The sequence below is a fragment of the Gymnogyps californianus genome, chromosome 3 (assembly GCF_018139145.2).
Source record: "Gymnogyps californianus isolate 813 chromosome 3, ASM1813914v2, whole genome shotgun sequence".
Classification (NCBI taxonomy): domain Eukaryota; kingdom Metazoa; phylum Chordata; class Aves; order Accipitriformes; family Cathartidae; genus Gymnogyps; species Gymnogyps californianus.
Window position 1 is genome coordinate 4,678,656 of NC_059473.1, and position 26,746 is coordinate 4,705,401.

Sequence of the window (26,746 nt, forward strand, 5' to 3'; positions counted from 1 at the left end):
TGAGATACCAACCACAGAAATTAGAACTACATAGCCAAACATTTTTTGCATAGCTTATTTTTCAGTCCCCCAGTGAAAGATATCAAAGCAATAGCCCACCAGTGAACAAACAGAATGAAACAGTGAAATCTGAAGACATTTTCATAGCTTAGGTACTACAGCAACTCAGAGCATTTTAGATGGTAAAGACCTGATTCAGCATCTGTATCTACAGTGTCAGAAGAGGGATTCAAAACAACTATACATTAGTCTTACACACATCATTTTTTCTCGGTAATTTCACTTGCAATAACTTATATAGCTTCCTTCACTCATCTACACAGCTCCAATCAATCTGTGGAACAATTTTGGAAAATCTGATACATCCAAAGTGCAGGAATAAACAGGTTAGAATGACATAGAACTTCAAGTAACCGCGTAACTACATTCTATTACAATGCAACTCACAAAAGTGAAGTTTGCAACCATTTTAGGCCAGCCTAAGAACTTTGTGAAACATTTCAACACCCTATACAACACTCAAAGTCGTTCAGAATTGAGTTTTGTAGATGTCAGTTTTAAAGAAGAATTTAACATAGTTATACCGGACAAGAGAGGAGGCCAATACCTAAAAACTGCACTCCAACTTACACACAATTGCGCATTACGTGCGACAGCTTCAGCCGTTTACACAGGTCCTCCTAACAGAGCCTCAACATAGGTAGAAACTTTAGCTGTGCTCCCCCGACTCACAGTTATTTTGAAAGCGTACAACTTGTAGGTTCAGGAATTATTTGGGAACTGCTGATAGTTGTTCTTTTTAAAATAGAAAAGTGATACTCCTCTTAGTCTATCTTCTAAATGAGCCACGATTTGGTATTTGCAACCAACTTATTAATACACATTTTTTGTAGTGGGCTACCTCCAGAAGAAACATATTTAGAATACTAGCTGGAAAACGGACTAGAATTCAGATGGACACGTTAGATTACAGCTAATCCACCTGCAAGATGTACTTCCCCCTCCCAATGGAACCTGGTCTCCAGGTTTAAACTGCGGTATTGTTTTTCTACCTCTGTCTCAGGGCAGCTCCTCACCCTATTGCCTCTGTACCTGCACAGGGCTTGGTTCTGGGCACAGGAAGTGGTGCTTCAAGGGGCTATGGAGCCAGTTTCATCCCCTTGGAGCTCAGCAGTGGGAGGGAGCTAGCAAAAAAGTCACCACAGAACAGCTCACCCTCAGCAAAATTTTTTATTCACAATTAAAAAAACCCCACAACTGGAAAACCCTAATTTTGTGATATAGCCCCACTACAGTACGAGGTAGTACCCTGAATGTTTAGTAGTCACCTAGAATTTAAGCCTTTCCAACCCTTCATTCTTAGCTGAGTTTCCATTAATTTCCACAGATCCCAGTGGTTTTGACAGTGAAGTTGCACTTTAGTGTCAAAATCGAAAAGAATGCAGTAGTCTCCAAGAAAAGAAGGGAACAAGCAGAGAGGAAGGACAACTGTAAATCTTATTCTCAGCAACTGCAGTAAGATAGCTGATAATTGAGGCCTGTAGGTCCTCCTCCAAGACCAGTAAAACTACAATAAAGCATGCATAGCCATTTGGTAGAGCTCTGCCATTAAGCGTTACTGGCATACAAAGTCTTTATGACATAGAAACAGAGTATCATCCTTGAGGATTATATTTAAAGCCTTTCAGTTAAACTTTGGGAAATGGCAAATTAGGCAAGAAGCTACACCAGGATGGAAGTGCTGAACTACAACATGCGCTGTACCCTAGAAACCAGCTTTGGATGCTGAATAAAAATGTAACTGAGCTGCTTCACACAGACTGATGAAAGTCATAGCAACACCTTCTTTGTATAAGAGTTAAACAGAAAATACAGTATGTGAAGACCCATGGAAAAAAAACATACGAATTTATTTTAAAGCAGTATTTAACACTTTCAAGGAGGAACAAGTAAGAAGAGGGAGGGACAGAGACTTACGTCTTCAGGCATTGTATTAGTATAGGATCACTGAAAATAGAATGCCACTGAAGCATACCAGGAAACAAAAATTTTCAAAGTTTTTTTTGTATTCACATGATTTACTGATTATGTGAAGGAAATAGGATTTCCCCCCCCCGCCCCCCTTACCCACTTTAAGTACAACGATCTAGAGATTATATTAGTGTCACATCCTTTGAGTATGACAACACACTTGCTATGTTTTTAAACCAGATAAACTGAGCAACTTACCTCCATTAACGTTTCCCTCAGATTTAATCTTTTTTCTATAAGTTGACCATGTTCCTTGAGGAACGTGCAGAGAAACAAACTGAGATTCTGAATGAAGTTCTGTTCATCATCTTTTCCATTTGAGTATGCAAGTCGGATATTGGTATTTAAAGGAAGCATCTAATAAAAAGAATACAGACATAATAAAGAATTTCCCTTTTTATACAGAAGTAGAACTACTGTATATTAACAAATATTTTGCTCTTTTGGCAAAAAAGCCCTTCTGCTTTTCATGGTATCCCCTCTTTACAGAGCTTTTGTACAAAAAAGTCTTACAGCTCCTTCATTTCATGCTTGATCCCAAGACGGTCAGTAAGGTGAATATAAGTTCTGATGAACTAAACCTTTTTCCACCCCTTCTAACAGCAGCTGTAAACAAGTACCTACTCTTATCACACACATTTCCAATAGGCATCGGGCAAAGATGTTCCAAAAACATGTTTGTTACCTGTCCCTAGTAACATTAACTTTCAAACACTACATCATCATAATGTTAAAACAACATGAAAGACCTCCGCCGTAATATTTAGAAATTAGCAAGTAAGACTCTGAAAGATACTGGAACATGTTTTCCAGGGCTCTTGTAGAGATTTCTGGCATCTCTTAAGAGATGCGTTGGCTTTTAAATTCTATCATTATACAAATAAAACATTTTCAACATTGTCATCAAATAGTGAACTACATTCTTTAATTGTCAACACTATTAAGCTATAGAACAGAGAGAACAAAGTTTAACACTTTTACTGCTGCCAGCTTTTACGTGGTTTTGATTGTTCTCCAACTTCATTTTACAAAGCTGAGAGAGTCAAATATTTGCAATAAAACCAAATTCATATACAACAGTCATGCTAAAAACCTGCAGGTTGCAAAACATGCCCAACTTGGCATTCAACTGATGTTTTGAGGAAAAACTTAGCCAGGTGTATTGGCATTTAGAATCAAGAGCATCATCTGTAAAAACTGAGGAAGTAATGTTCAGCTACACAAAGTAACTCTGGTGTGTGCAAAATTCTGCCTTTAAATTTAACTATAACTAAATAAAAATCCTATAGCTCCAGTTGAAGCTGGGGGGGGAGAGGAAGGCATTAAAAGAAGCACATCTGTTCTAAAGAACCTCCAAGATGGACCAACATTGCAAACAGAGGAAAAAACTGTCAAAAACCCTTCAACTGTCCGCTTAAGATGCAAATACAATGATTAATCAAAACAAATCAATGCAGCAGAAATACAGCCATGATCTAGAGTCAGAAAAATACACTTAGCATCTCCTGATCAAGCCACAAATACCACTGAAGAACAGCATTTGTCCTTTCAAGAGCTCTGCAATGAATATAAACTTGTAAACTGAACTAGGTTCTACAGAAATTGATTTTGTGAAATGAAACAGTCAAAAGAGACAGATTTATAAAAGACTTTACCTGTTTTAACTGCATCATGGTCAGTGTAAAAAGTGTTACAAACTGTTCTTCATACTGGCTTACACTGACACCTGCAATCTCTGTGAGGCACTTCAAAGAGACGTTTCGAAACATGGGAACATTTAAGAACTATTAAGACAAGAAAAAAAATAAAGAGTATTACAAGAATGTTGCATGCTAAGCTTTTTTGCACCTTTTATTTAAATTTAAAGAGCCATCAATTTTTGCATGAGTACCTTGTATATTAGTGTGCTGATTAACTTGGTCTCAAATATATATCCCAGAGGAATCCAGTTCAGAAATCGTAGCAAAGTTTCCAAAGTTGCATGAACTAAGGGAGCATTTTGGGAGTTTTCCTGTAAAAGACCATTAGTGTTTATGACATTGTTAGGCATGATGGGGGGGGCGGGGGGGGCGGCATTTTTAAAAACATCATTAGAGAAATAAGACTTACCATCACAAACTGACACAGTTGAAATATCTGAGAGAATTCATTGCACATGCTGTAAAAAAAAAAAATTTAAAAGTCAAGCATTTCCACATTCCATAAACAATCCTATCTACTTTAATCAAAATGTTTATGCTCACAGAACAGGTCCTGAAGACCTATGTCCATGGAGGCATTCACAAGCCACCTGGCTTTTACCCATTTTCATGGTAATAATGCATATTTTGAAGTAGCTTGAAGCCTACGCCTGCAAATTCTGGCTTGGAAATACAAGCAATGCTGAATGTTCCGTTAAAAGGATAGGAACCATCAGTCAGCAGATGCTACTTGCAATAAGGTAGAAATATCTGTGTGTACAAAGTAAGTTTGGTATCACCTAACAGTACCACTTTAAAGAAAAAACAGTAACCCACTCAGTCTCAGAAATCAAATTACACAGCTGTAGGCGTTCACTCAAAAGCTCAAAGTGAGAGCAACTATTTAGCAGCAAGCACAAAGTCTACCCTATTTATTAAGATTTAAATATATATACTTGCCTGTCTTTCAAATGCTTAGCTTTTACTTGAGTAATCTGGCCACTGGAAAAATCAAACACTTCTTCACTCAATAGTTTAAGGATCACCATATTGTTCTGACAAAGGCTTTCGCTAGTCCTGCTTGCTCCCACAATATCGCTTATAAAAGTTGGCCAGTGCTTTGGCCATTCCTGTTTCAGTATCTGAAAAGTGAAGCATCTGTATGTTAGATACATATGCAAAGCCAAAGGCTTTATAACAAGGTTTAAAACTTTATGAACTCTAGCTTACCTGAACAAGAATCATATTCAGTTTCCCAATATACACTTTCTCTTTCTGGAGAAGAGAAGAGAAGAGTCAGGTTATGCATAATATTCCCCTCCCTCTTCCTCCCCTGGAAAGAATTCACTTACTTCTACACATGTTGGATCAGATGAGGTCTTGATAATTAGGCCGACAACATATTTTTTAATACCTGCAGAAGAGTTAGGAATTTATTTTCAACTATGCCAGATATCACAAATGTAGTAATAAGTATTTTTTAATTCAGATTCTTCACATGTTTTTAAAAAGAAACCCCTCTAAGGAACATATATGCATGTGTCAGTGAGCATCCCTCTTGACTTGTGTGCTGTATGGAAAAAAAAAGATCCACCTTTGTATCAATTCTGCAAGAGGGTACTTCAGATGTATTGAAATAGCTTAAGAGTAGAGCGATTTCGTACAACAAGAGGAAAACAGACTAAGGATTAGAGTGTACTTGTAGTAATTTGCACCAGATCAATCTATCAGCTTCCTAAAGGCTGCAAGAAATTGAGAAACGTTGCACTGGTAGCACTGCACAACACTGTATTAGGCTGAAGATGGAAAGATGGCATCCAGCGCTGTCCACAGCCTGACACATATTGCGACAGGTACTTACAAATGCTCCCTCAGTGAAATGTCTTTCCACCCATTATGCATTTTCAGATCATACCTAACAACTCCAAAGTTAGCAGATATATTCTTACTGCCTCAGCCAAATGTTTACAATGGCAAGGCAAAATACAAACAAGAGAGTCCTCCATCTTCTTTGACTAATGCTTTATTAATAAAAAGTGAACTCCAAGAATAGAGCTTTCTAAGCATGACTCCAGTTTTAATGCCAAGTTAGCTAGAATTGCACAGAAAGCTTTGGTACATCACCTTCACTGTATGTAAAAGTTCAGAGATGCTCCAGTTTACTTAGGAATTCCTGTGTTTAAAATGGGTCACCTATGCACAGCATTTAAAAGTGAAAGACCATGCCAGAGCTTAGCAAAGTTCTCCCTGCACAATCTTACAAGAACAAAACTTAAAGCTTTATTCACCAATATAGTACGATGCACTTGGATTTGGACTACTGTGCTTTTATAGCACACATGGATGCTACATATTACAAAACTCTTAAGTTCTAGTTTATTGCTTTTGCTTTTTTTGCTTAAATTAACAATTTGTCAACTGGGGGCACAGACCATATTTAAATCACACGTTTTGTTGTGCTGCTTCTACAAATGTTTTTAAATGACTTTAGAGTTTTCAGCTCCACCACAAAAAAAAAAAAACCCAACACTGTAGCAAACTATACTGCCTAAAGTTTCATTTTGCCACCTAATCCTCAGCTCCCTCCTCACCATTAACCTACCAATTACTGAAGGCATAGAAACAATGGCTTTCCAAGTGACTTTTCATCACAATATACATATCTAAAACCATTCCGTACAAAAACAGCGGACTCCAAGAAGAGGCATACACAGAGGATCTGGACTCATGAACTAGATGAACATTACTAATAGTTCTACTTCAACATAGCTTTGACACGACAATTGATCTGAGCACATCGGGGATTAAACACTTCAAAGCAGGCAAGCATTTTCTTGTCATAGGGAAGTTTCAGAATAGGTGTATGTATGTTTTGCTATTCAAATTCATGAACCCAAAATCTGGTTTCAATCATTTCTTCAACAAGACAGTCAACTGACTGATGCAGACAAAACGCGTCTGTTGAAGATTTTAGAAAAAGTTGTCATTTCACTGAGAAGAATGCCTTACGTTGAAGACATTTTGTTTTCCCCTAGCCGCTCTTCTAAATTTTAAAACATTTCTAAGACTTTACTGGAATTAGTCATTTTTTTGCATTTCAGGCCTGAGCAACAGGCTTAAAAAACAGTTTGCTAGTTGCATTCTCACAAAATCTGGAAAAACTAGGTCTAGACTTTGAGCCATTAGATATATACTAGACAGGAGCTGTTCTACAGGTACTTTCAATTACAAATGAAACTATTCATCATTATCAACTGGGATCAATCCACGCTACTCCAGAGGAATGGTCATTAACAAAATATAAGTATCACTGTCAGTCACTGGGTAAGAGTTATTACCAAGCACTAGCATTAGTCTGACATCATAGGCCTGTCCTAGTATTTTAAAGCTAAAAAACACACACTTTGCTGAAGCATTACAGTAATTCACACATGAGATATGAAAGACTCCAAAATAGTATGGAAATAGGTTTACAGTGCCAGAAACTAAATTAGTATAACTGCCTGCCAAACCACTAAGGGAAGCCTACTGTTGCAACTCTTTGCACTTCAAAAAGGAATTAGAAAGTGAGTATTGTTCTTAGACTTCTGAGTCCAAAGCTACATATTTTCCATCTTGCTGCATCAATAGTATTACGCTGTTTAGTTACAACTTGAATGCTATGCTACCATCAAGCTGGCCTTGAGATCAGTAGATGAAAACAGCTGCTCTGCTCCAAAGCTTCTCCACTGAAAAGGGAAAAAGAAGGGGGGAAAAAAAAGAAAAAAAAAAAAGGTGACCACAGCTCAAAAGACAATCTAAAAAGTTTGCTACTTTTCACGTCATGCTGCAGGCTTCTAAGGTCTTCTGTCCAGTGAACAAAGTCATATTCTTGATCCCTTAAAAGCACCAGCTATCCAATTCTCTAATGCTTTTTTTGGCTTAAATGGCATTTTCTACTTTTTTTTTTTTTAACTGAAGTATTGTGGTTTCTGCTCCATATTTAATAGCTCATTTCTTTATCATTCCATAGGAAAGATAATTCTCAGTAGAACAAAGATATTTCAACTTTATACTCTGACAAAAATCAACACATAGGCTAGTTACCGTTTTTCAGCAAAACACATCCAAGAAACTGTTCAAGGGTAGTAGTCCATTGGATTTGCTAAAATCAGTGCGTTTTGAGAACTTAAAGGGAAGTGTTATTTTAAGGAGGCAGGCACAGGACATGCACAAGCCACACAACCACTGCCTAGAAGGTCTCCTTCAATCACAGAAGCAGCTAAACAAGTCCTGAAGATGGCAACAACACAACTGCCAAGTTCAGACCCTTCACTGAGCCAAACAGGAAGACAGACATTCCTGGAAAACAGACCTTCCAATAAAACAAAAGAAAAAAAAACCCAACCACAATATCCAGGACACACGTAACATTCTTCAAGGACTATCCAACATTACAACTACGCTGATCTCATGACAACCTGCGACCAATGGGAGCAGATTCTGTCTTCCATTCCAAAACTTTCATTGAGACAGCACTGGCAGTCCTAGCACCTGCTCAAGACCTTGTTCAGAGGCTGAAATAGTAGAAAAATAGAGTTACCCAAAAAGTTCAATCGTTTTAAAACTATCTTCTGCCAGCTTAGCTGCCTGAACCAGTTCACTAAAGCGCCAGAGAAGCACCAGTACTGGCTCAAAGGCATCAAGAGCAGCACAGGTGAGGAAGGCACCTTTATCCACAGCAGTTAAGTAGCGGATCAACCTAGCTGCCACATCAAAATATGTTCTAATTATCAGAAAGGCTGGACATCATCACTGTCAGAAGGCCTGGACTACGCCACTGTTAGCATTTTCTGGTAAGCAAAGTACAAGAAGTACTTTTGTACAGAGTACAAAAAAAAAGGGAGGATAGAGCAAGGACATTAATTCAAGGCCTTTTGGAAAGTTTCTGGATGAACACTAGATATTGTAGGCCTTATGTGAAAGTTGCTCCTCTACAGAGAGGCAAACATACAGTAAAATTGAAACACTTTCTGGAGGGAGAGTATTTTCACAGGTGACCCAAGCTATGCAATGGTTAGAGCTGAACTGGGACAGTGAGGAACATCACGTTATCCAACATTAGTAAATTCTGCAGTCTAAACTTGAAAAGTGTGAAATATCCTACAGTTTAATCTTTGGATGTGCTTTTAGAAGCAATTACATCTCATCTAGGCTGTGTAACCTCAGCTCAGAGGAGTTCCTATCGTGACCAAATAGAGCATGTTACCCTGAACGCACACAGTCAGCGAGTACACACCTGTAGACAAAACCACTTCTTGTACTTAAGACATACAAGCACATCCTTTTATGCAGTTACAGAGCACAAACATTTAACAAGTGTTGAAAATTATTCTAGCTGGTGCTGCAGATGCAAGTTTACACTAGTTTACTAAAATTAACAAATTCTCCGCTTCTACTGAAGAGTAAGAGGCATAAATGAAGCACGTGGACAACGTAACTCAGCAAATCAACATTATTTTGCAACCAAAATTAGAATTTCAAATCCTAAAACTGAGTTGTCCCCTCCAGGGATGTTTGCATGTATACACACTTATACTAAACTGTTTAAGTAGTCCCAAAATGTGGTCAAAATACCATCTTTCTTTTAGTCTTAAGAAACAATGCTTTCCCATATTGTCCCACAAATCATCTTTCCCCATTAGTGGTGAACCCAATCAATCCATTATCTACTTGCTTTTCAACAGGAAAAAAAATTTCATTAACATTCTTAAAAAGGGCATAGAGCATGTCTTCCCACACACACAGAAGTGCCATGTAGCTCATTCCCCCTTCATTACACAGAGAATCAAAAAACACCTCTGCATGAAGCAGGCCAGAAATCTCCACTGAAACATCTAATCACTCCACAGAAAAATCTCTTCTACAGCAGCTTCCACTACATCAAAAGCTTTATACGTAACTCCAGGACCTTCCTATGAGCCACTAAACTGCATCTCTCTCTGAACACTTCACTTCTTTTTTTTTTCCTCCCCATTTCAAAATGAGAAAAGTTGTACAAGCAATTCAGGTTTCATAATGAAGAAGTGCTTATCCATTCCAACTCAAAACACTCCAGACAAGCTCGCTCTGTTCACGGGAACAGAATTTCATTTCACTTTGCAGGATTAATGAAACATATCACTGAACTGGAAGACCAAGAAGCCTTTATTTCTAGGCAGGTTTTCACACTGTAAGAGAAAATCCTATTGAGACCATAGCACTTCAATCAAATGACATCCTTTGTAAGTATTATTAAACAATCAGCTCCACAGAATATCAGAGTTTAAAACAATTTAGTATCACCTCAATAAACTGAGAACTTTTACTTGAGAATGATAGTACAATACTCTGGAAATAAGCCAAATTCACCACTGTATGGGACGTTCTGGAATATGCCACCCACCTTTCACTAAAGCAGCCTCAGTAATGTTTGAATGAAAACCACATTACATCATTCGTATATGTGTAAGAGCAATCCAAAGCATTCTCTCAAGGACTAAATACATTACAAAGAGCAAGTCTAACCCATTGCTACGGTCTATGACTACACATGTCTCAAGGCTGAACATGCAGGCCAGGCATGTGATTTAACTGAATTTTATCAGGTCTGTGCCCCATGAATTCCACTTTTGTCTAGATAACCAATTGGTTCAAACTGCTAACTCCAAAAGCAAACAAAAAAATTCAGCAACAAGAAAAAGCAGAGTAATCACATAAGTATTTTAGAAATGTAAATTGATTGTTTTGCCCAATTCCTGTTTTAGTATTATGGAAAGACACAGATGAACTCTCCAAAAGTGCTTACAATCCTCAACCTTCAAAATCAACAACACCTGAGGAACAGAAAACCTTTTTACAAGTTAAAAGGTACCAGGGCCAGAAGAGCTCAAGACTAAAAACTATTTTAAAATAAAAGCAAACTTAAGAATGGAGTTTCAAGTCCAAAGAACGCATCTGAAGAAAACATATTTTCCTACTTGCATTTGGAATTCCAGGCTGGAAGCTGAAACCTCCCAGCATTCAGACAGAAGCGATAACAAAACTCTGGCTAACCTCAAGGCCCAACAAGTCATTCTGATGTACAACTTGAGGTACAGCTAGGAAAAAAAACAAAACTCAAAAAAGGTTACAGTTCAGGCTCTGTCATTAATGACATCATTTTCTTTCCTCAAGAATTTTCAGGGAGGTTGTTTCAAAAACTTTTTCATTCACTGACAGCTCAATTCAGGTCTGCTTTTAACTCCAACTCTTAAGCACTGCTATTGCTACAAAGGAAAACCAATATTTTCTCATAAATGGATTTAGTTTCATCTTAACCAAAAGTAGGATTTGTCAGCTGTATTTACTACACAAATCAAATTAGACATGGTAAGTTTCATAAAGTAAGACAGAAGGTAAAATTAACTGATTTATAACCCACATGAATTGCTTTGTTACTAAGCATTACTTTGTTACGTTGAGTTTCAGTTTCCTGCACTCAGATTTTACTAGTTACACTTCAAACAGGAAAATCCTGTCAACTAAACGAATGACTGGAGTCAGAATCAAGGAAACCTCAATTTAACCAGTCTTTTTATCTCCCAGGTAATCAAACCATCTGAATGAGCTCTGGAGCAGTTCTTTTGTACCAGCCAGTTTCATCAGCCAAAAAAATAAAAAACCAACCACCACCACAGACCAGATGAAACTGAATTAGAGATGAAACATTGATTCTCCCTCCTACACCATTGAGGCCAAGATGGATCAAATGCCACGATATGCTAAATATATGTGGTTCCTCTCCTACTGATGTGCAGGAGAAACCAGACAAGTAAAAGCCAACTAACTCAATTTGCCTAAAATGTGAGGATAAAAGTCAGTTTCACAATTTTAGTTTGGCTCCATGAAAGGGAAAATATTTTAAAAGGTTGAACTAAAGGCACACATTTGTTTGGATGAAGGATTTTTCCCCCCCCTCTGGAGTCTTCAGAAGTACAGAAGTGAGGAAAAAGAACAGAATACTTCAAGTTGATCGCACAGCTACAGACAGTAACTTTATTTTGCATTGTAATGTATCAAGCTATAGTTATTGCATCTTCTCAGAGGACAGGAACCAGTCAAACAGTACTATCATGCCTGCAAACAGTGAAGTAACAAAAATCTAAAACACCAACTCAAATGTATCAGTTCCACAATTCATTTAAGCCGCATATCCAGTATTATCTTGGCATCTCAAGCACAGATGAGATAATGACCCAAAGCACAGCCAGCAACCTCATCCTACCACCACTATTTCTCATCTATTCTATGCACTAAGAGTGTGTCTTTTTAAGACTTCTAATTACTGAATTATATTCTGTATTTCGCACTTGTTCAGTTCCATACTATCAAGTAAGTCTACCTCTGTGACATCTCCTGTTCTACTACACCTCCCTTCACCAGTGGGCAGTAGTAAGCTGAGTAACTCCTTCAAACTACTGACTCCTTACTTTCTTCCTGCTCTGCTCCTACAGCCAAAAACTTTGGGAGAACAAGTTCCAAATGCTGAAACTAAGTGCTCATAGTCAGGAATGTAACAAGATATGAGTAAGTTGATACCCTAATTATTAAAAGCACACAGAAGACTTCACTTCAGCGTGCTCCCTTAGTTTCTCAAAAGGACATAGCTGTGTCTGAGCCTTAGTTGAAGCTGTTCCCTAGAAACCTGCAAGTCTGTTTCCAACAGCAGAACGAATGTGAAACCTTACTTCCACTTTCAAAAAGAGCTACACTTTACCTGTCAACCTATAGTTGGAAGAGAAGGGGGGAAAGGTGAGAAGAACAATAATCACAAAAATGTGGAAGCCTCCCTCTATACATTTGTTTTCATCAACATTTACAATTACATTTTAATCAGTATAGTTTCAGAACCTAAGCACTGGCAGTAAAAATTTAAAGCACATCTTAGCATTCTTAATAAAAGCTCACAGCAGAACACAGAAATTTGGAACAACTTTAATGAGTTACAAAACCAGCTTTTAGTAGAAAGTCAAATACAGAATGGTGACAACATTCAATGTCAAGAATTTAAAGTAGTTGTACTCAATGTTTTGAAGTCCAAGTTATCATGACTTGACAGAAAGCTACGTGAACAAGCACTAATCCTGTACCATAGAGGTCTCATCTCCATTTACTATAGCTAACATCTAAAATTCACCACACATTGCAAGCTATAACAGAGGGACAGGAAAAAAACAAAAACAAAACACAGCATTTATTTTAAGACTTCGATTCCTTGCAATGACAGAAGACTGGGGTTTGCCCTACACTGCCCTTCCAATTACAGCAATCTAGCTGCATATACACTTAGATGAACTAAAGCAGACTTTATAGTATCTCACTGCCTAAAAGAATTAATGACCATTAATAGGGAAGACTATGCATTTATTTAGTGTTTCTATTTTAAAATAATTAGGACCGCTTACAATTTCAAAAAAAGTTACATAAATCTACACTTGCTACCAGATGGACCACACAGTCTACCTGACAAATGACAGCGTACTGGTGGGGCTGCATACACAGCCCAGATAGGCTGAAGAGAGCCTCCTGTGCCAAGTACAGAGAATCGAAACCTCTACCTCAAAGCCAGGAGCTAACCTCAAAAGCTGCCTAGGGTTAGACCTCTTCAGATAAGTTTGGCCTGTAAGTCAGTACAACTCTTAAGTGACAATGTTTCAAAACTATCCGTCACACCTTTACCTTCCCATGACATTGACAGAATTTCAGGTGCTCACCACCCCAATGAGACCATTATCACGAAAGGGAAAGACATGGTTTCATCATCCAGAAAAGCACAGATGGTCTTACTACATGACGAAAAGTTAACTAGCCTAATTGTATTTGAAGCTGAGAATTACTTACATGGGGACTGACAGTCTAAATCTCAGTTAATATACAAAGTTAAAAGGAAAAGACAAAAACCCCTCCCTACCTTCACACTGGTTCCTTGGAAGAATCTTCCATCTTGTTTTTATCACATTTTCCAAGATTTGCAGTCCATAATACTGAAATTGGAGAAGAACAAAATGTGAGTACATTACTGTAGGACTAACTAACTTTCAGGACTCTCATTCAATCAGACATTCACACTTAACATCTAAGACTTCAAGATTATTAAACTAACAATTTTATTAAATACATGTCTATTCACCCATTTACTGAGGTTTCATGCATTTTTTTTTTCTTGTTTTACTCTTTGCTATACTAAGTCCTGCTGTTTGATCATGCTCACACCAGGGCGGGGGGGCAGGGGGAGGAAAAAAAAAAAAAAAAAAAAAAGCCCTCTGGCAGACAATTTTGCCTATCTGGAGAAGAGAAAGTAGCAGCCAGATATGGATTTGCATCATAACTGACTGCTCATATGTTCAAGTATTAACACAACCAGGCTCCTAAAATATTTAGCAGCTTGGATGGTCTCAAGCTTCCTATCGTTCCTCTAAGAGCTGAAAAAAAAAAATCTTGTCTTAGCATGACATGTCCTGACACTGGCACTTTCTAAAGAAAGTATTTCCCGAACTTCACTGGTGTGTTACTTTAGGAACAGCAAGACAACCCACAGGTTTATTTAATTTCAATACCCACCCCAATATGGCAGCTATTTCTACTATTTAAAGATGAACTTTTGTGCTCAGTCAAAGAATAATAAAAATGTGAATAAGCTCTTGGAAATCCTTTTACCTTTCAGGAATTCCTTCCTATGTTCTTACCCAAAACCGTTAAGTTTGCAAAGCAATCGGTAAGGCCAGTCCCTCTGCCCATTTGTCCCTACTGCCAACTCACAGTAACAGGGAAAGAAGTTTGTGATGATATGATCAAATAACTTCAATATGTAAGACCCCATTAGCATGAATAGACAGGAGAGAAAAGGGGACAAGGAGTTTTGCATTTACTTTATCTGTGGTGGATTAGGAAGAAAAAAAAATATCACATCAATGCCTGAAAGGTAAACTCAAGTTTTCACAGTTAAAAGTTTGGCTGAGAATAAGAGTTCCTCTTTAAAATGGTTAGTTGTTATACAAAGTAGGATCATTAGCATTTCAACCAAAGGGATCATATAAACTTCAGTTTAATTAAAAAACACAATGTAGACTGTCCCAAACTACATTGTATTAAAATACCATTTTTGCTGTTCTCATCTTAACATAACCTACATCCCTTTGCTTCACTATCTGAGCCAAGTTCCCACGAGCTTCATGTGTACATCCTGCATTTGCAAAATATTCTGTCACCTTCCAAAATCTTGGGTACCAAGAAAAATTATGCATTAATAGAAAGCTGGCGGGATATTTTTTTCTTCATGGTCAGCAGCAGAAGTTTATCACCTAGATTTTAATCTGTAAATTTACTTAATTACATAACACAAAAGCTAAATGAAATCAAGGGAATGTTCATATAGGAAAGTGTATGAAAACATTCTTAAGCAAAATGCTCCACTTCACAGGAAGTTATTTCAGCCACTGCTACAGATTTATAGACATCATCTGCAACTGATATAGGCTCACAATACAAAACATACTTACAAAAGCTTCTAACAATGTTGAAAGTATGAACATTGATATCAGACAGTGCTAACCCTCCTGAAGCAGATCTAAACTCTAGTTAAATTTCTAGATTCTACAGGCACACATATTAATAGCCCCTTCAGGTAACAGCTAACCAAAAATGTTAGTTTTGCTTCCAAACTTTTTTCCAGAAGTCAACTCATTTAGCTTTTAAGACCAGAATGGCAAGTCTAGTTTCATTTTAGACAAGTACTAGATGACCAAACAAAACTTAAATGAAAATCCTGACATAAACTAAGGACAGACCTCATCTTTATAGTCTTTTTTCCCCCCCCTTATGATTTCCTCTGAAATCAAAGTCAAAGAAAAGGATAGACACATCTAGCAATTTGCCACACCTATCCCTCATAATCTGCTCAAATATCTACTTCAGATTCATGTGCCTTAAACTGTGTAGAGGTTTATGCTGTCTAGGTTCCTACTCATTCTTTTGTACACGTGACTTCAATTCTGCCCTCTGCTAGTGTCTTGTTCATCTCTTCCTCAGTACTAGTAATATTCACTTTTCCTAACACTCGCACATGAAACGAAATGGCAGCAGTAATAAAATCACTGTATACAATCTTCACCTACACAACCTTCTTGCCATACCGTGTTTGAAGGCTTTATCAGCCTGCCTGAACACTCTGCAAGGGGCTTTCTGGGTTTTTTATTTTGTTTTTAAGCTTCATTTGATTTGATGGTTCTAATTTTTGGTACTTCCCTGATAACGAGATACACCGAGCACAAAAAAAAAGTCACTGACACCAACTACAAGTTTTGCCATTTGAACTATTAGAAGTATACTTTTTAATCAACTATTGCAACAGTACATGCGAACACATTTAAACTGCACATAGAATAGAAGTCTTTCAAAAGTCATAGGCTCTTGGTTTGCTTAGTTCTAATTGTCTAATAGCAATTCACTGCCCAGTTATGAAGATGAGGGACAGGTAACAGCAAAGACTGAAAAAAAGTATGAAATGATCCCTATGGTAGAAATTTCTATGGTACCCTTATTATTACTTATTCTATGCACCGAATCCCTTTCCCTCCCACCTCCCAAGAAACAAAAACAATTGATGAACAGAATTCAGTTAAAGGGAATCAAAAGGGTAGACCTTGTGGAGGCCTGCCGTCAAAGCCTAGCTGTGTCAGTTGCACAGGAAGACACCCCTTTTCTTCCTATTACAAGCAATCAACATAATGGAACATTATGATTAATATCAGGTAGTGTTAACAGCTTTAATTAAAGAAAAAATATGATTGCATAAAAGCCAAATGTCATAGTGCATAAATTTAGCACCAAATCATTTGCAATTTATGTAAATTGAAGAATTCTTTACCTGTTGCTTTCTTTCTGTTCCTCTAATCATCTCATTTTTCACAAGACAAATTTGAGTTTTTAAAAATACTGTTGATAAATCAACTTAAACATTAGTAACGTCTGTCAGTATAAAAAGCAAAGTTTACCAGGCAAGCAAACAGGCAAACACTGTTACTTAAAGGTTAGCACTTTGAGGAAGTTCTTTAAACTGTTTTCCCCTAAACTTCAGAGAGCAATGAAAAAAAAATGGAACTGTTTCATGAATACCGCCTGATTTCAGAAACCATCCAAACACGACTGTTTTCTGTTCGAACACAATGTGTGTCAAGCAGAAAAACATGCATGTCAGTTATCTGAGATAATCATCATCAAACTTAAGACAGTGAAAACACATTTCGATCAACTTTTCGGTTCAAACTTCAAAAGTCTTAGGTAAAGCATTTAAAATTGTAGAAAAAACTGAATGCTGCCCCTTTTAGTCTCTACCACGATGGATGGATTTAAAACAGCAGTACAAAGTGAATGTGTTCTGCATATTAGTAAAGACTAATCCCATACTACAAAGAGTTTGGGGTGCTTAACTTTCATTGATTGCTCAAAATCTTGGCCTAATAAGGTTTCTATTTTGTCTTTAATACACCTAGGGACAAATTCTCTCCTCAGTTACGTGCACCATGGCTCTCATTATGATCAAAACCAGCCAAGCACTTACCCAAGGACAAAATGTGGCTCTAGGAGACTTTTCATTACTCAGATGTATACAGACACACACCAATCTTTGGAACTGGCATTATGCTTGTATGTGCCTTGGAAAAAAAACCTGTATTTCCAATTTAGCTCTTCCTTTTTTTTTTTTTTTTTTTTAAAAAGGAGAAGGAAACTCTTTGTCAATGTAAAAGGAGGTTTAAATATTTTGTCCATTTACAGTCCTTGTTTAAAGCCAACTTTGGGAACAAGACAATAAAAAAAGTGGTTTGAATCAAGAAAGTCTATTGCTAAAAATGAGATACCTTCCTCAAAGTTTATGAATGGAAGAAAGAGGAAAACCAAATAAATAAAAGTTAATTTGCTTACTTTGGTATTCATGTTCTGAGAGAACTCCAAAATAGTATCAACTCTTGTCCACGCATCAGGATGTTCTTTTAAGTGAGTCAAGACTTCCTGTGCCATTCTTTGCTAAAAGCAAGTTTGATAAAAAAAATATTAGATTATTTAAGAAATTATATACTGTCATTAAAGACATTAATATATAACACGTCTTTAAATCACTTATCCAAGAGATAGGCAGAACTCATTCAGGAGCAACAAGTCCCTTAAGTCTCCTTCTGTGTGACAGTTAAAAGTTTATTAACAACCAAACTCCAAAAACGCATTGATGCAAGACAGTCATTTACTTCCACTCTTCCACACTGAATGATTCATCTAGACCAGCAGTGAACATGTGAGAACAGGGAAAACATACTAGGGAATGAAGCTTTCTCCCCTTCAAAAAAGTCATCTAGATAAAATTTTATTCAAGGGCATCCCAACTTTCTAGTTCTACTGGAAGCATTCATATAAAATGCCAGCTTTAAGGAGTACTGTATTATGCTGCAGAGTTGTTGATGCAGGAACTGTTGATTTTATTTTGAAGAACCACGGAGCAGAGCATTAGAGGTCTCCAATCCCTACTTCTGAGGAATCCCTTGATGTATCTAACAGCTTACAAAACAATAACAAAACCTGATTGGGGGGGAGGAAGGGAGTTGGTCATGCTAATGGTTTGTTCTTCCCTGGGACTGACATTATCAATTATTGTACTAGATACTATGGTTTCAGTAACTCGCAAAACCTCATCCGAAGCAACTGCACTACTGCACTATTCAGCAAATAGCTGAATTCATTTTAGCTATCCTTTTGAAAAAGCCTGGATGTCCATAAGCATTTTTTTAGGGAACGAAATGACGTTAGCGATTTCCAAAAATGCAGCGTACTGACAAATCTTACTGCAAATTATATCACCTACAAGCATCACACACCGTCCCACCAACAAGACGAACATTTTACATCACAATTAACAGAACTTAGTTCATTCTTTCACTGCACTGTAGAGCTAATTCAATGGAATTACAAAGCAGTTAAAGCTTTACTTTAGGATTAACTTCAACAGTTAGAACTTACTACAGCTATGCAGATTTCTAGTATGCTACAAGAACATACTTGAGCTCATCATCAACTGGTGTAAGAAAACATGTATTTTCAGTAAAACAGAAATCCCATCAAGACCCAAAATCTATATATATGTAACACGAGAAACAGACAAATGGGGTATGGGATTTACCAAATTAGAATTTAAAGCTACAACAGTAAAGAGCAAGGATGTCTAAAATATCTGTACAATACTGGCATCCCTACTTAATATAGTTGAGCATAGTGGAGCAATTCCCAGTCTGATACTGACTTTGACTAGCAAGTAAGTCCCTGTAGCTTTGATATGGAGAAGTACCACACAAATATTCCTTTTAAGTCCAAAAGCAGTACAACCATATTCTCACAGCATGACACCAGAGCTTTAAAAAAAAAAAAAAAAAAAAAAAAAGGCACTTTCGATGCAGTTTAGCATAAGAGGGAAAGAACAGCTGTATTACTTCCAGGTTCAACCTGGGTGTGTTTTTATACTGGCCTCCTTAGTGCTTCTAATACTGGTGACATATCACAGGATCAAATTTCAACACCAACACAATACAGATGCTCAATATCCTTCTCCCAAGCACTGAAAAGTTTGCTCTCATACCCACTAACCCCTTTTTTGGACATCAATTCCTGTAGTTTCATAAAAACAGTATAAATTTAACAGCAATGCTTAATCAAGATCGAAGCCTCACTGTGTTGTTGCTACCAAAAAGAAAATCGGTTAGCAAATAATCCTTCTGGACATGTGAAGGTCTAACAGACCAATGGAATTAAGAGTCTGGGCTGAGTCCAGGTAAACATCTATGAGTTGTCTGAAGTCTCCTTAGTCATGTGTTGCACTGGGGTGGGGTTGGGGACATTCCTTCTTTTCAGAGAAGCTGAAGAACTTCAGCTAAGAAACAAAAAAAAGCTAAGAACAGAAAAAAATGTAAGAGTCTAGGACAGAAAAGAGCTTCTTTCTTGCCTAATATGGATCAGCAGGTAAGAGTTTTGCAAGCAGAGATAAGAATTAAGCAGGAGGAAGAGACAGGTGAATCTGAAAACAAGTTCAGCATGGGCCATCCAGGCTGCATTCTAAACCTTTTTACCCTAGCAGTACCCTAATCTATTCCAGGCAAACTATCGTTAATCTCCCAATTTTAATATTTCGTTTCCTCTACTTCTATTATTCCCGTCACCCTTGTAGACATGATTTGAGCTGTCAGGCTCCACAGACAAGCATTTTTTCCTGCAGGAACTTTTGAACTCCTTGGAAAAGGTAAGAGCTCAGAGACTCACTGAAATACGTCTCCACCTTTGGAAACGTACTAAAATAGCAAACCAAATTTTCATTAACGTGATGCATATTAGTACATGTATTTAAAATAAGTTTATATCATAATTCACTTTTGCCAGTTAAGCGCCGCCTCTTGAATTTTTGCTTCTTATTGTATTAGTTTTCTAAATACTAGAGACTATACCCAGCTGTTTTAAGCAAAGCAACTTCTCACAATACCAGAACAATGGCAATTTGATCACTGTATTTAGTGTTAATCCCCTATTCTCCGTATAAACCTTCCCAACTTTTTAAACTCCATTCAAACCAAACAATACTATAAGCACCACCTATTTCATATGGTAGTACAGTAAACAAACATATCACTTACAAAACACGCACTCAGAAGTCCATACTCTTAAGGCAAAAAGCTACAAGCAGTTTTCTGTCATATGATCATTTAAAAAACTACAGCTAGTAACTATCTGAATTTAGGAAACTCTAAATGCAAATAAATATTTCAAGAAACAGCAAGGTATTTCAGAATCTGTAGGAATTCACATTAGTAAGCCTTACAAAAGCTTTTTTTCTTTTTTTTTTTTTTTGAGAGAGATACACAAAACAAGTATAAGCAAGTATATTATTGTTTATTCTAACAGCTGGAAGGAATAGAAAAGCATTAGCTACTTTGTCTCATTTTAATTCACTTCTTATTGTTGTGCAAGAATATCTTAATAAGAGGTGCCCGACACTGAAACTCCCAATTTGTTAAGCATGAACAATTAAAATTTGCCAGAAGAGGAACTATGCCAACACCCTTGTAGCAATACTTGCTTTCAACATTTAAGTCTTATTTCCAAAGTAGTTCAAGAAATCAATAAAAGCAATATAAGATTCACTTTCAAGACAATATATGCAAACACACAAATGCACACATTCCCCCAATTTAAGCTTAGAGTTCATAATCCGCACTAAGTCCAAAGAAAAGAGTGCAAGAAGAACCTGTGCAGACAAACAGGAATGGGGAAAAAAAAACTAGACACAAGAAAGGACAAACTCTTCTCTTGAATACGTGTGACATGCTTCTTTATAAGCACAAATACAGTAAGAACATTGTTAAGATTTTTCTTTTAAATACAATCCTTCAGCAAAGCCAACATTAAATTTAGGGCTTCACAATCCTGTCCACGATAATAAGTAACAGGTAACTCAGACCTTCCTGAAGAACTAAGTCAGAGAAGGCGAGCTGCAAGCCGAGGTGTCCTTACCAAATTGTACTTGCTAATACCTTTCAACAGCAGAAGGCATGCTAGAAATGAACACACACTAAACTAACATTTTTCTAAATGTCATTTCAATGTTCATTACATGAGGCCTGCCTTTAAACCAGGGCACGTGAATTACCAGTGATATTCCAGTCACTAGCAGAGTAAATTTACTAATATTACTGATTTTTATTGAAGTGAATTAATTTTGCTCAACTGATTTGTTATAAGGTTAAACACAGTTAATAAACATAGGTTCGAAGTCCACATTACCTGCGCGCCTTCTCCATGGTACAAGCAGTTCACCACATTGTCCAAGAGATTGATATCCAATTTCTGGTTAAAATCCAGCAGCTGACGAGCTGCATGGTCTGCTAACATTGTCATAATTGCTGGCATAGATTACTGCAAAATAAATAGAAAAATTTTGATCAATTAATAAGAAATTATTAGATGTAGTTGTAAAGCAAGTGCTTCAACCTAAGCATCTCATTTGAACGAGATGAGCTATGTTAGCAGTACTAGACAGCACTGAATACAACACTCCTTCAATTGTTGAGCAAGTAGCAGGACAAACTCTTGTTGAAAAATTCACGCATCACTACCCCAACTAAATTCTCAGGGTCTTCAGCAGGTATAACACGTAATAACAGTCTGACTAGTCAATGTGCTGTATGATCAGCAAGCTAAAATTTATTTCAAAGCAGATGTCAATCCCTACCAGTCCCTAAACATCTGTAAACCAGCAAGTTTGCTGGTAGAAATACCTAGTATCATTACAACCAAAACCCATACTAGCAATCTCAGTTGAATTTTTAGTTTCCGAGGCCAACTCGCACATTTAGAAGATCAATTCTAAAAGCTTTTAAACAACTGGTTATGGAAGTGAAATGTGATCTACACACACAGTAAGAAATTAGCCAGAGGGCATTTTTCAAATACCTGGGGAAAAAAAAACTTGCAAGTTAACTACATACAAGTAAAAAATTACCATTGAAACTAAGGAAGCTGACTGTTTGAAGGCACTTTGGGAAGATGAAGTAAGGGGAGTGTTAAGTCAGCAGGTTACTCCATGTACCACGTTAGATCACTTCAAACTGAAATGGAATTCTACTGGAGGTTTCAGGTCCCATAAAACCCAGTGATACATGCATTAACCCCTTGTCCTAGATATAGCAGCCTCAATATTATGCAAAGGAAGTCAGGTGGGCTGTGCGTGATTGTGGGCGTGCATGTAAGATGCTTGCCAGCCAGAGACTGGTACAAGATAAAGGCAATCACAAAAAGCAAGAAAATAAGTCAGGAACCACAGAACTGTGGATGGTAAATTATACTCTAACCTTTTCACACCACCCTCCATGTTGGAAGCACCTGATCAAGTTTATTGCCCTCTTCTCACAGTCACTGGTAACTGTAACACATATTCCTTCCTCTACAGCAGCTCTCCTGCCATTCACCCTCCTTTTCGGTTTCAGAATCTTCCGTAAAGATACAAATTTCATATAAAACTGCTCACTTGAGAAATAGCCAGAAGTCTGGACAACTACAAGATCACTCAAAAAGTTACACTAGAGCTATCTGCATGCTCGGAAAGGTACAATCTGAAACTCTTCCAGAAACACCCCCCATACGCCCAGCCAACCCATTCTTTAGAGTAAGCTAGAAGTCAGATCTGCTCTTACTAAATAACTTCATGCGTAAATAAGAATTCGTTTTATGCCTTACATGTTTAAGTCACGCTCAAAAGTGAAGAGCAAGACAAACCTGTGCCTCAACCCAAGTAATTACTAATTAAGTGAAAGTCCTACAGTAGCATACAGACAAGGAAAATCTTTTGTTTAGAAATGCATATTTGCAAGTAGTGTCAAGCAATTTTGTTTACTCCTATACAGAAAGATATTAACTTCAAAAAACAAACATTTTAATTGTATTTTGAAGTTAAAAAAACTCATTTAGTTAGTATTACTACACTGATGTAATCATTTTGAGGGCTCCATCTCAACATCCAGCCAGCCTTTTTACAACATCTACCTGGAAAAATACAAGGAAATAAACATCAAGTAGAAACCGAAATAAATTAAAACTCACACTCCGCATCTGTCCTTTTCCCACCCAACTCCTAAAGGTTTCAAAATTGCAACGTTAAGTATGGAAGCAAGAAGCAAAACAGCAGGGAAGGCTGATCTCATTCTCTTAACTCAGAAGGACACTTGAAAATTTCATCTCGCAGAGGAGCGGTAAGCAGCACTACTAGAAGGAAACTGTACCAATTAATACGCTCTTCAGCTTAGAGCGGTTAATACTCCCACCAGACAGGCGTGCTTTCAGGCACGCCCCTTTTTGTTCACATCTGGCCTCCATGGCTGAACCGTGAGCCGGAAAGCGGTTTTCAAACTACGATAAACGTCGTAAATCAGTTGTTCCTCAGGTAGAGCCATTCATGTCAGATTTAAGCCTCTTTCGGTGGTTTTTACACAGCCCTAAGAGCACAAATGAGGAGCCACGTGACCAAGAGAAGTTATTAACCACATGGAGAAAGGAAATGTTTTGAATAGGGCCCTTTGCCACTCCCAGCATTATCTTCAAAATGACCTACCTACTCGCAAACTGAAATACAGAAATGGCAGCTTTGTAGTCAATACTAACTGCAATCAACTCTATTCCCTACTCCTAACAGTGTACCCACACGAAGCTTATAATCTTTGATTTACTATACTCCTATACTTCTTTCCTCATCATGCCTGAAACTCCATAACAGGTTTAAACCTCAGCTCTAAGGACCACCACTAACCAATTCTTCAACACTGCCAATAAATGGGGAAACAGAAACAAAAGAGAAGTTTAAAAAAAAAAAAAACAAACACCAAACTTAACTACAATGTAGCAAGAATCTGACATCTACCGAAGGTCAAAAGAAATGCATTTACAGCACTGTTTACATAGTTATCCCAACTCTCGATGACCCTGGACCTTTAAGTTTAACACACCAGTTAGCTTATGATGATATACCCGATTCACCTAAGCATGTAGTGCACAGGAATAAAGGCATACATTTTAATGGTAAGAAATGTCGAGTAGGGTTCATTGTGAATAGAGCACCTTCAACCCAGCCACTTAAAGCTCATTGGGGGCAGCGATTAAAAAAAAAAAAAAGCCGGGGAGAGTCACTCTGCCCCATTCCTAAGCATGCAATTCCGCTACTGAACGCAAGTGAATTACCGCCCCACTATCCTCTTCCAACGAATTAGTTGCATCACTTGTAAATTCCTCCAGCTGCACGATACGAAACGGAGCACATCACAAACGCATTCGCACTACACTTAACACACCAGCAATCGCAACGAAACGATTCCTTCCCTCACTACTTTACACACGTGTGCCCGCGTACGAGATTAAATAACACCGCTCCGCGAGCATCTGCCCGACACCTCGGAGCATTCATTTTCGGCACGGCCGCGCCCCACACGGAGGGCCCCCGAAATAACTCACACCCACCCAAGCGCGGAGGCCTTCCCCGGCTCCCGCCGCAAAGCCACGGCCGCGCTGCTTCCCCAACGGGCAGCGCCCCGGCTCAGGGAAGGGGGCGAGAACCGCTCTGGCGGAGGAAGGCGCGGCGGCGCCCCGGGCGGGCGGGCGGGCCGGGGCCCTGCGGAGCGCGGCGGGCCCGCGGCGGCGCAGCCCCTCCCTCCGCTCCCTCCCTCGGCTCCAGCCCTGCGCTCTATACAGGGCCCCCACGTGATCCAGGCGGACGTTTCAATACTGCTGCACAGACACACAAAAATATTTCTGGAAACTTCCACTCCTAATAATTTACAGATTATGTCCCTAGTTTCGCCCGTGCCCGATCCCAACCCCCACAGCCCGCTCGGCCCCCTCGTAACGAGGGGCAGGCCCCCGCCGTGCGCCCCAGCAGCGGCTTCCCCCGGCCCCCCTGCCGCCTTCCCCGCAGCCCCAGCATCCGTGGTAGGCTCCGCGCTCCCTTCAGCCGCTCGGCCAGGCCTAGGATGCTTGTACCCCAAACCCGATTTTAAACACACCCCCGCCCCTCAGGGTTTCTCCTCGGAGCCCATCACGCCTCTCCTTCCACGGCGAAGACTTTGCGCCCTCCGCACAGGCACACGCGCGGCCGTATCCCTCCCACTCCCCCGCCTCCCCGGCCCCACACCTTCTCCCGAGCGCTCCCCCCTCGCCCCCCACCGCGTTACTCATCGCGACAACCGCCCCCCCACCTCCTCCTCCCCGCAACCTGAGCGCTTACTTACCTAGGTGTTTCTTACAGCCTCTTCCTTCAAAAAGTAGGGGTGGGTGAGCGAAGTTTCTAACCACACGCCAAAAAAAAAATGAAAATAAACACCACCAAAAATAACCCTCCCCCCCCCCAAAAAAAAGAAAAAAAAAAAACCACCGATGGGGGGGAAAGACGAGCGCACCTCCTCCCTGTCGGGTATGTATTATTAGCGCCGCTCCTCCCCACACTATCCCCTAACAAGCGTGCCCTGGCCTGACTGCACTAGGCGCCCAGCAGAAGCCTGCGGGCCCCGGGCAGGCGCTCCCCTCGGCGCACGGCTCCGCGCCTTCCCCTCAGCCCTGGAGCAAGGCCGCCCAGGAGACAGGGCGCGCTTCCCTCCTCTCGCTCGGGGCGGGGGGGAAGGGGGTCGGCGCGGGGCTTCGGCCTCCCAAGGCCCCTGGTGGGGAGGGGGGGGGGGGTTGTGGGTGGTGGTGGTGGGGAAACTTCTACCTTCCTCGTAGCCCTGGGCTGCCCCAGCTCCGGCTCGGCGGGGCCCTGGCTCTCTCTCCCGCGTCGCTGGCTGCCCAGGCCCGGGCCCGTACGGCTGGGTCTCTCGCTACTCCTGTTGCTGCCGCCCTCCCCTAGGCCTGGCCGGCGCTCAGTTCTCCCCCATTCCCACCCCCCCCCGGCTCGCACTAAACTTTGCCCCCTCAGCTGCGCCGGCGGTTCCCCCTGCGGGCTCCCCTACGAGCAGGTCACACGCACGGCGGCGGAGGCAGCGGTGGTAGCAGGGACTGAGCGCGGCGCGTCTCCCCCTCCTAATGCCACAGACTCGGAACCGGCTCAAACCGGTTCAGACTGGGAGATTCCATCTCGGTTTAGTTTTCAGCCCATGGCGCCGCGGAGCGTTTGGAAACCTCGGGCCTCCGCCCAGCCGCCGCTCCCATTGGTCCCGAGCGATGCCGCCGCGCAAGCGGCCTCCGCGCTTATTGGGCGGGGGGCCTGTCGATCCGCTATGCGCCTCGGAGGGGCGGAGGGAGCGAGCGGCCGCGGGGGGGCGGGGGGGGATAAGATAGAGGGGATCCGCCCCCCTCTCCAGCAGCGTTTTGCGCGCGGGGGGGGGGGGGGAGACGGGGGGCGGGCCGCTGCTGGCTGACAGGCCGAGCCGAGCTGTCACTCAAAGACGGACCCGCCTTTAGTTCGCAAACCG

The 26,746-nt window shown here is 39.8% G+C and overlaps 1 protein-coding gene across 3 annotated transcripts in view; it reads right to left on the reverse strand.

The window, feature by feature from the left end:
* XPO1 (exportin 1) overlaps window positions 1-26,353 on the reverse strand; it is a 40,378-nt gene extending 14,025 nt beyond the window's left edge. Inside the window, exons 1-12 of one of the 3 annotated variants that reach the window (XM_050893179.1) lie at window positions 26,302-26,353; window positions 25,571-25,594; window positions 21,582-21,713; window positions 17,691-17,792; window positions 13,681-13,753; window positions 5,063-5,124; window positions 4,941-4,985; window positions 4,671-4,852; window positions 4,141-4,189; window positions 3,923-4,042; window positions 3,687-3,815; window positions 2,230-2,388 (exon numbers count right to left, since the gene is read on the reverse strand). In XM_050893179.1, the coding sequence (XP_050749136.1) occupies window positions 2,230-2,388; window positions 3,687-3,815; window positions 3,923-4,042; window positions 4,141-4,189; window positions 4,671-4,852; window positions 4,941-4,985; window positions 5,063-5,124; window positions 13,681-13,753; window positions 17,691-17,792; window positions 21,582-21,707 (1,047 nt within the window). In that variant the 5' untranslated portion in view covers window positions 21,708-21,713; window positions 25,571-25,594; window positions 26,302-26,353. Of the gene's footprint in view, window positions 1-2,229; window positions 2,389-3,686; window positions 3,816-3,922; window positions 4,043-4,140; window positions 4,190-4,670; window positions 4,853-4,940; window positions 4,986-5,062; window positions 5,125-13,680; window positions 13,754-17,690; window positions 17,793-21,581; window positions 21,714-25,570; window positions 25,627-26,046; window positions 26,150-26,301 lie in introns of those variants that run through there. The other 2 variants (XM_050893178.1, XM_050893177.1) reach the window with 2 other exon arrangements.
* Between the last annotated feature and the right edge of the window lie 393 nt (window positions 26,354-26,746).